At 33.6% G+C, this 18,119-nt stretch overlaps 1 protein-coding gene across 4 annotated transcripts in view; it reads left to right on the forward strand.

Annotated features, from left to right (window-relative positions):
• Positions 1-18,119, forward strand: part of NTNG1 (netrin G1) — a 460,778-nt gene that overhangs the window by 396,077 nt on the left and 46,582 nt on the right. The window contains exon 7 of one of the 4 annotated variants that reach the window (XM_074188307.1): positions 487-621. The exons of the other annotated variants lie outside the window; for them this stretch is intronic. Within the exon in view, the coding sequence (XP_074044408.1) occupies positions 487-621 (135 nt within the window). The remainder of the gene's footprint in view (positions 1-486; positions 622-18,119) is intronic. 4 annotated transcript variants of the gene reach the window in all.

Raw genomic sequence — 18,119 nt, forward strand, 5'->3', positions numbered from 1 at the left:
ACAGTTTCAAATGCACAAATAAGAGAATCTTTGTAAAAGCAAAGTGCATTAACTAGCAAAGTATATTTTGAAGATATTCAGCAGGACTCCAAGTGTTGAGTATTAAAAAGGAACCTATTTGAATAATTTAAGACTGATTTTCCACTGATGGAATAGAGATGCATCCTTGATATACAAACCTCATGTAATGTTCATTAGACTAAATGAAAAAAAATGTCCTTTAAAATGGAATCTCCATTATAGTGGGTTAGAGTCAAAGTACATTATGCCTTATGCCCTCTAAAGTTTTTAACTGACTTCCTCCCTTCTCTAAAACAGTATGAGAAAACAACAAATAACTAAATGGAGCTAAAACAGGCAAATTATCAAAGCATTTCATTAGTGCACAGACTCTCTTTAAGTAATAGAATGGAAATATTCCCCTTGCTTATAATTAATGAGCTATATGGACCTGTCTCCAGCATGTATGTTGTCTTGTTTCTACAGAATGTTTTTGTAACCCTTTGGGCTCAATCCATGATCGTTGTAATGGCACAGGATTTTGTGAGTGTAAGACGGGAACAACAGGGCGTAAATGTGATGAGTGTCTGCCGGGAAATTCCTGGCACTACGGCTGTCAACGTAAGTAATTGTGGGAGCTGACCTTTGCCTCTTGAAGCTTGGCTACTTCTGCATGTCTCTGCTGGGATGTGCAGCTACTTGGAGCAGAAAAAAATATCTACCATGCTAACAATATTTAAAAGCTACTTAGTGATCCAATCTATGGATAGGAAAAGAATCAATCAATGGCATGGCTGGTTCATTTAGTTCTTTTAAAAAAAAGTCCTCTAACTTTCCCCTCTGATGTCTAGAGGAGTTTATATTAAATCCAGTTATGTGTGTGTTTGTTTGCATGCATGTGTGTATGTGTGTGTGTGTGTGGTCAGACATAAATTACGTGGCATAGTAGGGATTACAAGATAAAACATTATGTGGATGTGATTAATATATTCCTTGAACTGAATGCACCCCTTAGCATACCATGAAAGTGGAGTCAATAAATTAAATAAAACCTGAATAAAATATTGCCGCATTTCTATTGCTATTATTATCAAATCTCAACTAAACAAAATGCAATGTCTAAAGAATAATTTAATACGTCATTTAAAATAAATGACAAAAAAATCAATATTACCTCTCAGATTCTTGAAAATAGGTGCCATGTAAGAAATCTTAGATTTAATTTAATTTAGTATCAACTCTTTGTAGATTTCAGACTTATTTAAAAACTTCTCTGTAAAGCAGTATATTGTAGTATTCTGGCTAGAGATTTCAGACTTATTTAAAAACTTCTTTGTGAAGCAGTATATTGTGGTATTCTGGCTAAAGATATTAACAAATGTTAGAATAAGTTCCCTTTTGTCCCTTAAAATCTCTTTTTGCTTTCCAACAAATCAGAATAGCCTTTGAGGCTATAATAATTTTCAGAACTTTCAACTTTCATCCCTACTGGATAGGCACAACCTTGATACATGAATGGTCTTAATTGTTACTAGATTCTTTGATTCTGGTCATAGCAATTATATTCACTTGGAATTTGTGCTTATCCATAATGTGGAACAAAAATTAAACCTCTTATTTTGAAAAGTGAAATCTATGTCAAGACCATGGACAACAGTGAATTAGCTAAGATGTATGGGAAACCCTAACCTGGAGGATCTAGGTAAAAAATAAGAAAAATGGTAAAGACATGTCTCAGAAAGGGGCAGATTCAGGAAATGCTTGGAAGCCAGTAGTCTGTGAGTTAGAAATTCATCAAGCAGTTAATTGAATAAAGGACTTTGAAAAAACAGGTTATTTGGGCAAGGAAGTCGTTTACAAATATTCCACAAGTGTCATAGAATATCTTAGAGAAAATAGTTAATAAATAGGTTAAGAACTGGGTAAAAAGCTGGAAATCTGGGGCTATAGATCTAGAGATCATTAAGGAAATGTAATAATTGGGGCAGTTATTAGCAACATGTGAAAGACAAGATACAAGTAAACCTTAATAGTAAAACAAGATTGACTTCAGATATAGTCTTTTATAGAATGCCTAATTCAATGGGAACCAATAAGTGGATTCATAGCAAACCCAGCACCTGGAGATGGGAGCAAATCAGTCACATATTAACTTAGCTATAGAAAGGATTATAGTGTTAGAAAAAATGATATATCTTGACTTTTATTATTTTAAAAATGTTTATCTTCCCTAATTTCCCACTTTTGTCTTATTCACTTGGAAAATATAATATTTTTCACTATATTTAGTCCTTTTCACCTTGTGCAAATTGAGAGATTTCCCCAGTCTTAATCATTGTTAATTAAAATCTAGAGGCTAGATATTTCAATGGCATATTTAATCCAAAGAATACTGAGCCTTTTATTCAACCTTCCAAATAAAACTTAAATGTTAGAGAGGGTATCTTTTGGATGATATTAGTTTACATGGACTTTCAAACATTGAAATGAAACCTTGATCTCTCTGAAAGATGACCAATCAACCAACATTTATGTTTTCTCTCTATGATGTGCTTTATAAGGTTTCAGGGATATAAAAGCAAGCATAAGTTCATAGGATTTGGATTTGTGAACAGCCCCTGCCCTCAAGGACATGTCATTCTACTTCAGTGATAAACTATATGCAAAAAAATATTAAATGGATGCAAAATAGCGTGAATGAAAACAACAATAATGTGGTTTATTGATGGTGGTTAGGGAGATCTCCAAATAGGAGGCAAGGAATGAGTGTGCTTTGATAGCTTTGATAGAAGCTAGTGATTCTAGGCAGAAGTGCAGATATAGGGTATTCAAGATATTTAGAACCATTTAAATTACATTTTTTTTAATTAACAATCAATAATTTTCTGTTCCTCCATTTCTACCCTCTGATAAAGAAAAAGAAAAAGGAAATTCTTATAACAAATATTAATAATCAAGCCAAACAGGACAAATATTTGCATTTGTATGTCTCATTCTGTATTTTGAATCCATCAGTGCTCTGTTAAAAGGAAGGTAGTATTTTGTAAGGGCAGTTGACAAAAGCTTGGAGGTGGAAGATGAAATGCTATGTAAAGGGAAGAGCTAGCCAGCCAGTTTCACCAGAACAGCCTAATTAAACAACATTGTGCCTATTAGCCTATGTGAACTCTTTTTGTAATTTCCATTTACCAGCAGACACTACCCTTTTTCACTTATACCCCATCATCATGTTTCATTAATATGCCTAGTTAGCATCTCTCCAGTGTATAAGATGTGTCTAGTTCATCATCCAGTTGCATTTGGTGTTCAGGGCTTTCCCGGAATGATTCACCAATTATTACATATTTTGACCATATAGCATGATTTAATATTCAAACTCCCAAACTTTCTATGTCAGCCTATGGACTCTATTGTCTTTATAATTCAAAAGAAAGTTCTTAGGTTGATCTATGCTGTTAGTATTGATAATACCACCAGATCCTGATTTTTTTTTAAATGTGGGTCAGTTTCCCAACCAGTCACTTGGTTTATTGTCTTTCACTAATACTTTGCATAGACTCAGATCAAGGCATCCTCTGTGAAGGGATTTTGAAAATGTATATTTCAAAATATATATACATATATATATATATATTATAAAAGCATATATGTATTCATATATATATAAATATATAGCTATGAATGTATATACACACATGTATTTATACACATACACACACACACACACTTCTCTGAGAAGCATTGTGCTACTTTGAACATTTACTGAAGGGATTCCTTCTTTAAGCAGAGCTTGTAGAAGACCACCTGAATCACAGGGGCAAGGGACGAATGCCTTTAGTGGTTAAAAAGGAAATTATTGTCAAGGCTTATGCCAAAAACCATCAATCTTACAAGCCTTCTATTTTTGAAACATGTCAGGGAATCCTTCAAAGTGAACAAGAGAATAGAATCTCTATATTGTCAGTTAAAAGAATGAATTTCCCCAGACATCAAATTAGTTGAATCAAAAGGAATATGATGCACCATTCTGTCTTAGTAACTGCTAGTGTTGTTCATTTTCTGGTTTCTTTTCTTTCCCCTCCATGGTAAAAAAAACTCATTCCACTAGGATATTTGAGACGAAAACGAAGACAAAGTTTCTGCTCAGTTCATAAGTTTGTAAGAAGACACCATCACATAGAAGTTAGAGAGTTAGCCTTCAAGTTAGAGAAATTTCATTCATGCCCTGATTTTAATGTGTAATAACTGTATGACTAGGAACAAGTCACTTCTAATAGCCCTGGCAGCTCTCTAAGAATATAGGTTAATTAATAAACCATAGTGTATGAAGCAAGAGGCCAGCATTCTATAGGGAGAGACAGTGTGTACATATAAGAAAAATAAATAATATATATAATATATATATATATATGTATGTGTGTGTGTGTATATATGCATATACATATATACATGTCAGTAAAAAGGCACAAAGATACAAGATAGAGTGTTAAATATGAAGAATACTAGGGAAGTTGTTAGAATGAACCTTATAGTAGATGGGATGGTATCATGTATAAAAAGAAAGGAAACACAGCTTGGGACTATGTTTGGAAGGGTTTCAAGTGACAAACAAAAGAATTTATTTTTGATCCTAAAGGTAATAGTCATTACCTTTTATAAATAGGTGAGTGATATCAATAGACATACTTTTTTGTGCATTGCTGGAGAGAATTTTATACCAATTCTTTCCTCTACAAATGAAGTCATGCTTGCAATTTATTCATGCTACCAAAGACTTTGCTTAGAATTTGCATACTAGGTCATGTATTCAGTGATAGGTAGTTTAAAAGATTTTTAATTAAGAACATTCATTTTCACTAGATTATAGCATGATGTAATAGAGAACTATTTGAAAGATCATTCTTAAAACCGTCTACCTTTGAATCCATTATTCTCTGGATCCAAGGTGGGGGAAAAAAAATCTAGCGCTTCTTCCCCAGGACAATCACTCAAATATTTAACAAATTCTCTCATGAGTTCCTCCTCTCCCAATCCTTAACCTCTTCTTTTGCACATCCACTAATTCAATTCTCATCCTGAAAGTTCTCTTTAGGGAATGTATATACTTGGTTTTCCTAAACTGTGGTGCTCAGAAGGAAACTATCTGATAAAGAAGAAGGCAAAATGGTGCCATAGTACTTGTGTCAAAAATTTTAGCTCTTTCACTTCCTATGTCTTTGGTCAAATAAGCAATTGCATTTCCTGGGCTTCCGTTTGAAATTGTTGTACTTACTGAGCAACCTCCAAGGTCTTTTCCAACTCAATCTATTATCTGATGATGGAAAATGTATTTTTAATAAAAAAAATGAGAACCACAAGCCAAGGCACAGACAGATGAGATGTACATACTTTTTTATTACCCATATTAATGTCCCCTTTCATTGGCACTAACTATTTCATATGACTCTTAAGCCAGGAGCAAAAATTCAGGAGGTATGAGTTGCTGGACCAAAAGCTCTTCTAATTCTTTATTTACTTTTTCTAGATCCCAATTAAAAGTTTGCCGATAACCTAGCCCTTTTGCAAATAGATCGTTTTGTTGTTATGATTATAATTTGTGTGCATGTGCACATAACACGAACATACACACATACACATCCCAAATACTCTTATAATATTTAAATAAAGATTATCATATTTAAATCAAACTACTTCATATATTTTGTCATTTTAACTTTGAAAGAAATAGTAGTAATGTTTGATTGACTTGAGTTCATAAAATTTAGAGCTATAAGAGACCTTTGAGTTCATACATGTTCAATCCACCTCACAGCTGATGAAGTTGAGTCTCACAGAAAGGTCATTAAGTGGAACAGTCAGAATTAAAACTCAATTCTTTTAACTCCAATCCAGTATTTATTTCCATTTTCTTCATTCTATCATACCTGTATCAAGGCAACTCATAAAATGGAAAGGAAGAAAAGAAAAAGACTGAACTAAATAAAAGGAATAAAAGAGTCCAACCTAAGTACAAATGAATGTAGAAAGAAGGATGAAAAAAATAATGAAAAAATTGATGAAAATCAGGTTAAAACATATTAGGCCTTAAAACTCCCCTAAAGAAAATTTTGGGATTTCCTGAACCATACTATGACTAGATCAAACTATGAAAAAGATCACAAACAAACCTAGTGTTCATTGTTGAGGGCATTAGGCTTCAAAAAAGTGATTTAGCATCAATTAATTAAAATCAGCTTCTAATGAAAGAGAAATCAAGGTGGCTGTAATGTTATCAGAATCCTACAAATCAGGATGAGTAGACCCTGTAGCATTCTCTAGGAGCCACTAGAGATGGAACATGAAATTACAAAGTCCTACCTAAAGGGAATTCTAGGAATCTGAGTATATCTATTGTAATGAGTCCTGAGAAAAAAATATGTAGATGTGCCAGAAACCAATTATTCTAATTTTAATACCTAGCAAAACAATGAAATTTCTAGCCATTTAGTCTCTTTTCTTGCCATTTATATGTTCAACTAAAACTAAGATATTGGGGAGGGGGGAATAAATGAAGTCAGGCTCTGCTATTCAATTGTATACATTAGTTAATTTAGTTCTATTTCTTTTCAAACTTTCTGTGTTTAAGATATAATCAGATACAGTTTACTCTATTATCTATTCTGAGCCTGGTGCAATGGTAAAAACATCTGAATTAGAGGGAATAGATTTGGATTTGAATCATTTGCCTCAAAGCAACTGGGTGAAGCTGGGAAAAATCACTCATTTACTTCATATCTCTGGACTTTCGATTTCCTCATCTAAATTTTATTTTTTTTCCAAAGTATTCCTTCTAATATAGTAATATTAAGAGAAAGAGAAGCATGGACAATACATAGTAATTGATTCTCACTAAGCTTTTTCTTTTCTGTTAAGTTTGTATTTAGTCCAGACATATGAATAGGATGGTTCACAGAGATAACTACACTTCATGTTCTCTGTGGACAGTCCCCTTTCTTTGATTCATCCCTGTAAATTATATTCAGTATCTAAGAAAAGAGGTACAATGGATGTGAAAGTGCCCTGGCTTAATTTACTTAATATTTGAAAATAAAAATTATCACAGGTTATTATTTCTTTTAGTTTGGTTTTTGCCCATCTATTCCCTTATTTTACAAAAGACTATTACTAACTTTATAAATACTGTGGTATATATAAATTATTTTTTCGAAGCCTGGATGCCCCACGTCCCAAATATAAGCTACATTGCTAAAATAAGATATTGAACATGACAACATCCTTAGAGGAATGCAGTGAAAAAAATAGTACCATTTATAGAATGTACTTAGATGTTCTACAAACTAAATTGGGAGGGAAAATGCTTATTACACATATTATGAATATGGTAACTATTTGAATAAATGAAGAAAATCTAATGAATCTGATGAAAATATGAAAATAATGTAATTAGTAAAACTAATCCATAATTTAGTGATGTCATGAAGGATTCATGTTAATTGCATCTTGTTAACACATGGAAACCACAGTGTTTCCATATGTAGAATATATATACATTGGTAACTGATCACTGATATAATATCTTAACCTGATATCACTGAATTCTAGGTAGGGCAATATCAATATCCATACAAACAGATATATATATATATATATATATATATATATATATATAATATAAACACAAACATGTTTAAATACATATTTGTGTATATAACATACATATTCATGTATGCACATCCATATACATACATTTATACACTGAGTGATTTTAGGCTATGACATATCATTGGGATCACTCCATTTACACACGGAGAGAAAGAGACAGACACAAAGTTACTGAGTAATTAATAATCAATTTATTAAATAAGTTAATTGGCAACAATAAATTGATGCTCAGTGGTTCTCTCGCCAATCAAAGACCCCTAATGGAGACAATAAATGCCTTAAATACCTTTGTTAAAGGTAATACCCCTAAAAAGTGAAAATTAATCCTAATTGGTGAACATTTAATGAAGAGGTGAGCTAGAACATCTCAGTTCCTCTTGCTCAGAATGTAGCTTAATTTTGAAATTCAGTTGCCTTCTGCAATCTGGACAAGTGAATCCATCTCAATCCAGACTATTCTGGCTGGTTTCCTCCTTCCATGAGCTGGATTACCCTAAATTCAAATGGAGGGGTGCAAAGAAAGGGCCTCATTTCTTTTGGATAAAAATTTGCTTAGACTAGATTCTATTTACACTCTAAATAGAGGTAAAGTTTCTTAGTTGAATGGAGTCCCACCCAAAGATTGAAGAGCTTGTATCTTGAGAGCTAAAACAATCTCATCAATCAGCCCATGTCCTTCAGAGATTGACTCTTTACCTTGGATGGACCTTAAATGAGAAAGCAGAGGGGAAAAAAATAGTCAAAATCAATAATTGGTTATTATTATTATAATAATAAAATAATACTTTCTCCCAATAAATATAAATGTATATGTAGATACACATAAAAATGTGAATAACCCAAATTGCTATGGTTCTTTCAGGGACCATGAAATATATAGACCTTCCCAAGAGGGTCACATCCCCTTGTCTACTTAAAAGCAATAAATGAAATTTGCGATTTGTTGCAAAAATATCTAAATGCTTTCTGTTTGTGAATCACAAATTTGCCAAGGAGGATGGATACACTAGAGACAAACCCATCCAAACAAGCCTGGTGTCACTCTTTTTCTAGTTACTTCTCCTTGATATAGTCTGTTAGAAGTAAGGCTATTGGGATACTATACAACTGCCTTGGAAAGAAAACTTTGCTTTCCCTTTGGCAACTAAATCTCATCAAACTATAAGGTGACAGATATGAACCTTAGTGAGAAGTGTGATTAAATATTCTGGCCCTTCTCTCCAAGAGAATGTGAAGGCCAAGGGTTCTCTTCTAATATATTCCACCCCTTGAGGACTCAGTTAACAAATATCTGAAAATACTGATACTTAATCTGCTTTTCTAACTATCTACTTTCTCACCCCCACCCGCACCCCAGTACCTTTTTAACTTTGTAACCAAGAAAAATTACTCCGGAAAAGTGGTAGGAAAAGATGGTATTAGAGAAATATTTGGGTGGAAAAAAATGATTGATCAGTCATATTGCTAGAAGGAATGATTATAGAGCCATATTCCATTGCCTTAGCATCCATGCAATATCCAGAGAAAGAAAGAAAACACCCAGTCATATTGAATGAATTGCTAATTTGTAGAATAAATAGAAATGGAATGTTAAACATGGTTGTGAACTACATCACTGGATTTTTGAGGTTTATCACTTGTTTCAATCATGTCCAAATTTTTATGACCCTACTTGAGGTTTTCTTGGCAAATATACTGGAGTGGTTTGCCATTTTCTTCTCCAGGTCATTTTACAAATAGTAAACTGGGGCACACAGAGTTAAGTGACTTGTTTAGAGTCTCATAGCCAGACAGTATCTGAAGCTAGATTTAAGCTTACAAAGGTGAGTCTTCCTGAATCCAATCTTAGCACTCTTACACTGGGCCAATTAGATGCCTGTCATCATTGGGAATATCCAAATAAATGAGATCACTGATCCATTAAAACCTGAATGAATTATTTTTCTTATTATATCCCTATAGAGCATATCTTAAAACTCTATGACTCTAGAAAGAATAATGACTCAGAAAAAAAGAAAGAAAAATATTTCTAAGAAATATTCTTTGGAGAAATTCATATAGTGGGCAAATATTCAAACAAATTTCTAGCTTCATCAATTTTTATTGGCATGTATTCTACAAATCCAAATTGTATTAAAATGAAGAAATTCATGAAAAGTTAAACAAGTAGCCTATTTGTTTTCTGTAGTCGGTATAATTTAAGAGTGGTTAATATTTGATAGGTTGATAATAAATATTTTAATATAGTATATTGCATTCAGTTATGAATACATCAAAAGGAAATACAAAGTAAGCTCTGAAAGATAAACTTTTATTGGGCACATGAAAGAGAACATAAAATTTGATGACAATTACCATTTAATCTATTCATGTTTGAAAACGTATTGAAAGAGGAACTCATAACTCAGTTAATTGTTCTGAATTATTAATTGCTCATTTGAGAAGCGACGAGCAGAACTGCTCTTGTTGCAAAAACGTGTCTTGCTCAGTGGCCTTAACCTTTATGTCATTGGCTTCAAATAGGGATGGGAATGAAAGAGCAGTCACTTAAACTTGAGCCCAGCAAAGGCAGAGAACATTTTGTGAAGAAGTTAATTTAAATGGAAATCAAATAATAATCATCAGACATAATTAGAACTGAAAAGATCTTGGCCTTAAGTTAATCGAAAGGTGTGTAATGCTTTTAGTCAAGTCAATAGAACACGAAGAAAAGTTTTTCAATTCCTTGCAATAGCACCCAAAAATTTGCCACCCTGAAAATTTGTCTGAATATTGACCAAAAAAATCTGAAATACAGTTTATCAGTCACATAAATGATAATTTGAAGCTTCTTGTAATTATTTGAATTTAGGTATGGAAAGATCTTTGGAAATCTCCCTTATTTTTTCAATAAAGGAAAGGAAACACAAAATGATTAATGGCTTTCCCAACATCATACAGCTAGCTAGGTGGAAAAACCAAGTGTTTTTGCCACTAATCTATGTTCTTGCCAGCATGCTGTTTCTTCTGGAGACCAAAGTGATACCCAAATGATTATAATAACTCATATTAGTCTAATTTTTAAAAACAATTTCTTTCTAGTTTTTTTTTAATATGACTGTTTAAAATTAGGGGCAGTTAGGTGGTGCAAAGTATAGAACACCAACCCTGGAGTCAATTCTGATTTGACTAAATTCAGATTCAAATTTGAATTCAAATCTGGTCTCAGACACTTACTAGCTGGATGACTCTAAACAAGTCACTGAACCCCAATTGTCACAAAAAAAAGAAAAGAAATAAGAATTGAATTATTGAAATTTCCTCCCAATATTCTACAAAAGTGTAGTGTCTTGGGGTAGCTAGGTAGTGAATTGGATAGAGCACTGGCCCTGAAGTCAGGAGGACCTGAGTTCAAATCTGGCCTCAGACACTTAATAATTGCCTAGCTGTGTGACCTTGGGCAAGTCACTTTAACCCCATTGCCTTAAATAAGTTGTAAAAATAAAAAAGAAAACCAACAAAAAGTGTAGTCTTTAAAAAATATTGATTTGAACTCTAATTTACTTAAATAGTGCTATTTCTCAAAAGTAGGTTTATAGACTATTAAATATGATTGATTTGGTTCCATGTGTCTAGTTCTGAATTCTACATTACAAAAGACACATTACAAGCCAGAATCAGAGAAAGGTAATCAGGATATATTGGGACCCAAAACATTGATATGAATATGAGATTCAATTGAAAAATAACAGGAGATGTTTTATCTACAAAAGAAGACTTGGAGATGTTTTATCTATAAATACCTGAAATGTTTGCTGAGAGATTTAGTGTGTTCTGTTTTACCCTGTAGGGCAAATTTAAGGATCAATAGTTGAGTATTACAGAGAGGAAGATTTGTTTTTGTTTTTTTATGTGACATTGAGAAGCTTCCTACTAATTAGGACTATTTAAAAACTTAATAGGCCTCCTCAAGGGACAGTAAGATTACTATTACTAGAGGTCTTCAAGTGGTCATTTAATCTATATTTAAAGACCACAAGTGTGAAGGCCTACACTAACTCCAGAGGAAGTCCCTTTATTTTCAGACTTTAATTGTCAGAAAATTTATTTCCTCACCAGTTGGTACTGATAGTTATTTGCTAACTTAGTGTGATGGTTGTATGTGACTAGCTGAGATAGAAGGCCTTAACCCCATGGTTTCTAGAGAATCTGAAACCTTTGATCCCTCCACCCTCTTATCATAAAATATAGTTCTTGCAGCAAATTCAAATGGGTTGGGTCACTTGTTAAATTTTCATTATGAGCATTTACTTCTCAGAAATTGGCAAATATAACAAATTAGAACTTGATTTATTATTTTGCTAATTATCCATGTTTAAAAATACAATGGAGAAAATACCAATAATACATACTAAACTTAAAAGTGAGTTCTATATATAGGTCGTTTTAGGTTTTTTTAAACCCCCTCAAAAGTCTGTTGTTAAATATTTACAACTATATCTCAATGTCACTCATTGTCTCTCAATAAACAGATAAGAACATCTACCAGTAACTCCAAGCCTCAACCCTTTAACTTTGCCTTCTTTGACAAATATTTTGTTTCTTTGATTGTGATTTGCTAAGCCTTAATATATGGTATTGATTCACCATGAAAACAAAAACACATATCAAAATATTCCATGTAGCATTTTACTCCTAGTAAAGAAAAAAATGTACTTAATAACCAGAAGACAATGAAAAACAATATATTCAACTGTAATACTGCTTCTGTCATGGACTCTGGCAATGTCCTTGTCAGACAGGAATACAAGCCCATCCAACTTCATACACTTACCAGCTCTGTGATCTTGGTCAAGTCAATCATTTTTTTTTAGTTTTTGCAAGGCAAATGGGGTTAAGTGGCTTGCCCAAGGCCACACAGCTAGGTAATTATTAAGTGTCTGAGACCGGGTTTGAACCCAGGTACTCCTGACTCCAAGGCCGGTGCTTTTATCCACTATGCCACCTAGCCACCCCTAGTCAATCATTTTTTTTTTGTCTGTTTTCTAATTGGTAAAATAGAGAGATATTATCTACATCCTAGGGATAATTTGAGGATCAAATGAGATCAAAAAAGACTCAGCAAGTCTTAAAGTATTGTAAGAATACTTTTATTATTATTATTGTTATTATAATTATAATGATTAATTAAGAGAGTAGTAATAATAATGACAATAATATGAGTCGGGGAGGGAAAGGAATGTATCTGAATGCACTCTTCATAGTAATCAGAGAATGATCATCAAGGGACAGTTGAAGGAATCCCTGTATCAGGGTCTTGACTCATAATACAATATTGATTGAAAGATCTGATACAAACTGGAACTTAGAGGAGTTGATACATCCACATCTCTGCTCAAACCTCTGACCCTGTCAAACTAACCTAATACAAAGCAAGATGAGTTGAATGAGCAGCAAGACCAAACAAGAACTTAAACAGCCATCACTGTTAGATTTTTCATCCAGGTCTTGCCTACTGATTCTAGGTATACCCCAAGGCTCTGTTACCAGACCTTCTCTTTTTTCCTTGATTCTTTTTTGTTTCTGTGATTTTATCCATTCCCATATATTGAATAATAATCTCTATGCTGATGTTTCTCAGAACTCTTTGTCTAGGTCTAATCTCCCTCCTTATTTGCAATCTTCTACCCCCAACTGCCTATGAGTATTTTGAAATGAATATCCCATAAACATCTTAAATTCAACAACTAAACTTGCTATTGTTTCCCCTAAATCCTTCTCTCTTCGTAACTTCCTTTGTATCATCATGGTCCTTGTCTCTTAGGCTTGAAACCTAAGTTTCATCCTTAACTCCTCACTCTCTCTGCACCCCATATCCTATCCTCCCGACCACCTTCCCCTTCTAGTCAGTATTGTAGGTTTATAAATCACCAGTAGAAAGGGGTAAATAGAAAGAAATGAGATTGAAAAAAGGAACCTGGAAGTCACATACAAATCTCCCTAAAGAAAGGAGCATAACTTATATACTGTATTATATATTAACCATAATTCACATCATGGTAGTATGCACTGAAAGAGTGGAAGCCATCTAAACACAGCGGTCAAGGACTTTTGGTCCCATGATATGTCATCTCAGACAAGTTCCAGATATCACTATAAGACCAGTAGAACAACAAAAGGAGCTGATAATTTGGAGATAATATGGACATGTTAACTTTAGAGGTTTATCAAAAACTATCAGCTGATTTGAATATGTTAGTGAACTATCCTAGGTGGACAAGATGAGGATTAGTCTATCCCCTTCCCCCCAAAAATCTATAAAAACTAGACCACAAATTCCTACTTCAATATTTTTCTATCTCCTTTGAGTCCATGTTCCAATTCTAATCTATAGATATTTGAGTGATACTCTTTCTCTCTCTTGCCATCTCTAGTCCCCATTCCATTGCATTATATTTCCTTTTTGCTGTTTGTCTCTGCACTTTCTCTATCATTTTACCCCAACACCCTCTGCACATTATTAAAGTGTTACTGTAGCCTCACTTCCCCCCTTTCATCATGAGTCTTTCCCAGTGAGTAATGAAAGAAGCAGCCATGCCTGCCTCCATGTCAGAATTTTAAACATTAATTATAAATTCAACCCCACTATTCCATAAACCCCAATGGTTCCCTATCACCTCCAGGATATAATGTAAAATCCAGTTTGGTTTTTAAAGTAATTTATAACCTGCCTGCTTACTCCCTTTCAGGCTTTTTCTATATTATTTCTGTAACCCAATGACACTGATCTCCTTGCTGCTCTTGTTCTGACCCTTCATCTCTGACTCTAACTAAGCATTTCTGACTAGCTGCCCCATTTCTGAAACTCTCCTTATTGTTACTTTCTAGTTTCCCTGGCTTCCTTCAAATAAAGTGTCAGCTAAAGTTTTAGCTGCTATATTAAGGTTTTTTTCCTCTCAGATATTCCTCAATTTATCATATATATATATATATATATATATATATATATATATATATATATATATATATATATAATCTTGCTCATCATTGCTGGCATGTTGTCTCCATCGTTACACCCTAAGCTCCTTGAGAGCAAGGCTTAGATTTTTTGTTTTGTTTTGTCATTTTCTCTTTTCTTTATATTTTCCGCTCTTAACACAGTATCTAGCACAAAAAAATGCACTTAAACTTTTTTTTAGGCTTTGCAAGGCAATGGGGTTAAGTGACTAGCCCAGTTCACACAACTAGGCAATTATTAAGTGTCTGAGGCCAGATTTGAACTTAGGTTCTCCTGACTCTAGGACCAGTGCTCTATTCACTGCACCACCTAGCTGCCCCACTTAATAAACCCTTGTTAAATGACATTTCCTGTGTCTCTTTTGCTCTGACATTTATTACCACTTTTGACTGCCACTGCAACAAATCATTTCCTGTCTTGATCATCAGACCAAAGCTACATTATCCTCTGAGGGAAATGAGAGGAGATGGAGGTAATTTGCAGAACAGGAGATTTAACATTTAGAAAGGTTTTTTTCCCCCCTTATATTGCACTGAAATGTACCTTTCTGTGACTGATATACATTATTCCTGGTTATGTTCTCTGTGGTCAAGCAAAACAAATCTAATCCTCTCATTTAACACTCTTCAAATGCTATATTTGAAGACTAAGTCTTCTCTTCTCCAAGAAAACATTCCCAATAATTTCAGTTGATCTCATATATTGTTTCTCGCTTCTCCTTCTTGTTTCTATCTAAAGTATGATGTCTACTCTCTGCTTCTGTAAAGAAATGATAAACTATAGTTATTTTGATACTGTTGAGTTGCTTCAGTTGTTCCAACTTCTCAAGACTTCATTTGGGATTTTCTCTACCTATCTAGTACTTCTATTTTTTTTTTTTTTACTCAAGTATAGTACTTCAAATTCTCTCTTTGGTTCTCTAATGAATCTATGGTCTTATCAATGTGATTTTCTTTCCAATAATTCAAAGAGCAATCTAACCATGGTTATCCATCCATTAAAGTCTTATCCATATGTTTCCATATGTTTTCCATGGGATTCCACCCCACAACCTAAGGGTCTTTCTCAAATTCTACTGACATTTCAAGTAAACTGGTAGAATGTGTAGACTCTTCAGAGACAGCCATGTGACACAACTGATAGAGTGCTGAACATAGGGTATGGGAGACCCCTCAGTTCAAATGCAGTTTCAGACACTTACTAATTATGTGATCCTTATAAGTCACATAACCTGAATCTGGCTTGGTTTCTTCAACTATAAAAGGGGGATTATAGAGGCGGCTAGGTGTGGCAGTGGATAGAGCACTGGCCCTGGAGTCAAGAGTACCTGAATTCAAGTCTGCCCTCAGACACTTAATAATTCCCTAACTGTGTGGCCTTGGACAAGTCACTAAATCCCATTTGCCTTGCAAAAAAAACCTAAAAAAAGGGGAGGGGGATTATGATAATAGCTACCTCATAAATTGTGAGGATCTAATGAATGAATATTTCTAAAGTGTTAAGCAGAGAATCTGGCACACTGAAGGCACTCAACAAATGCTTGTTCTCCTCCCCTTATTCATTGATTAACCTTCTCTTGTAATATAGGAATTCTGTCTTGTTGGTTTCAATCTCATATTCTCAATGATCAATATATTTTTGATTTGGTTTGGGAAAGGATTATATCAGTTGATATTAAAGGGATACTAAAGGGACTCCCTTCCAAATCTTTATTTTATCAGTCTAGGTTCCATTTTAAAAGAAGATGAATATCAGTCATCTTTTTAATAATATTATTTGGGGTATTTATCAACCGTCATGCATTATCATTTTATATCAGGAGAAATTAATTGTAAAATAGGCAGGAAATGTGGACTCCTGAGTAGTTGGACTAGGTTAATCTTTAAGATCTCTTCTAGATTTAAAGTGCTTTCATAAGATAATTAAAATCAATTTCAATGATTTAATGATCACTCTATACTGGGCACTACAAGTTCTATAGTCAGAGAGGAGGTTTCGATTAATACCAAGAAAATGGAACCAGACATTGGAATTAAAGCATTTTACAAGGAGATAATTCTGAGATCTTGTGTGATACCTGATCTCAACTCGTGAAGATTAAGTATTATCTGGATTTTGATTTACTGAGTCTACAGGATAATACCTGACTTAATTAACCCTGTATTCTTTCTCAGAAATCAATTTTATATGCTCCTTCTTAGGAGTGGGAAGGGACTCTTCCAAAAAATGCTTTTTTATTAGCTAAACCCAAGGATTTGCTGTTCGATGTCAACTCAACAGCCTAGCTACCTTATAATTGATTTTTCTGAAGAGAACTGAAAACTTAAGCCACCTTCATTTCCTTTATGCTAACCCACATGATTAGGTTTTTCCCACATTTTCCTTACCTATATTATGGCATTTTCTTTTATTTTTAATCTATTTCTATTTTTAGATATTTCTTTGCTTGAGTATTTTTGTATTGTAACTGAAATTTATTTTTAAATTAATTAGCACTTATTTTCTTTTCTTTGTATGTTCACACCCCTGACAAAAAGAAAAATAAAATATTTGAGATAAATATACACAATTAAGGGGTTCCATGAGCAGAACTAGATGTAGATTTGTGAACATGGCTGAATTATTTCTTTCAAAAGTGTGTGTCCATACAAGGAATAAAAAAGTTCGTGCTGATGACAATCATCATATTTTTTCTGTTGATTGTGTTCCCTTATAATGAAACTAAATGAAATTACCGTATTTTTCAATCTTATCCAAGAATGACAAAAAGACAACCCCCCCAGGAGTAAGAAATAAAGTTGTAGGTCATATGTACATACACACACAGACACACACACACACACACACACACACACACACACACACACACACGGGGCGGGGTGGATATCTAATTTAGTATTTGCATCCTAGCTTAGAGTACCTCAAAATGTACTTCAGTTGACACCCATCAATTAATTTGAAGATCTTTCTAGTATTTTGCTGAAGAAGATAAAAGAAATATAAGACACAAACTTTGCCATTTTACCTGGGGTGAACATGAAATAATACAAGATGCCTAAATAATAATACAAGATGCTAAAAAATAATACAAGATGCCTATTAAATTGTTCAGTTGTGTGGAATAGTGTTAAATGATTTACGAGTTCAGAAGTGAAGGAGTTCATTGAGAGACAAAGTAGTGAAGAGATGCTTTATGGAGAATGAAGGAGTAGAGGTGAGACTTGAAGGATGGATAGAATTTGAATAATTAGTGGAACCACTGCTCTGCCTTTCTTGTTATGTGTATATTCCACTTGGCTAAGGTTGGGTATGTTTGTCTGCATTTGTGTGTGTGTGTGTGTGTGTGTGTGTGTGTGTGTGTGTGTGTGTGTAGCCGGGTGGAAGAACAGTCAAGATTTGATTTAAAATAAGCATAGCACATCTTATAGTTTTGAAATGGGAATGTAAATAAAAGTCTTTA

This window comes from Macrotis lagotis, chromosome 5, assembly GCF_037893015.1.
Source record: "Macrotis lagotis isolate mMagLag1 chromosome 5, bilby.v1.9.chrom.fasta, whole genome shotgun sequence".
Lineage (NCBI taxonomy): Eukaryota > Metazoa > Chordata > Mammalia > Peramelemorphia > Peramelidae > Macrotis > Macrotis lagotis.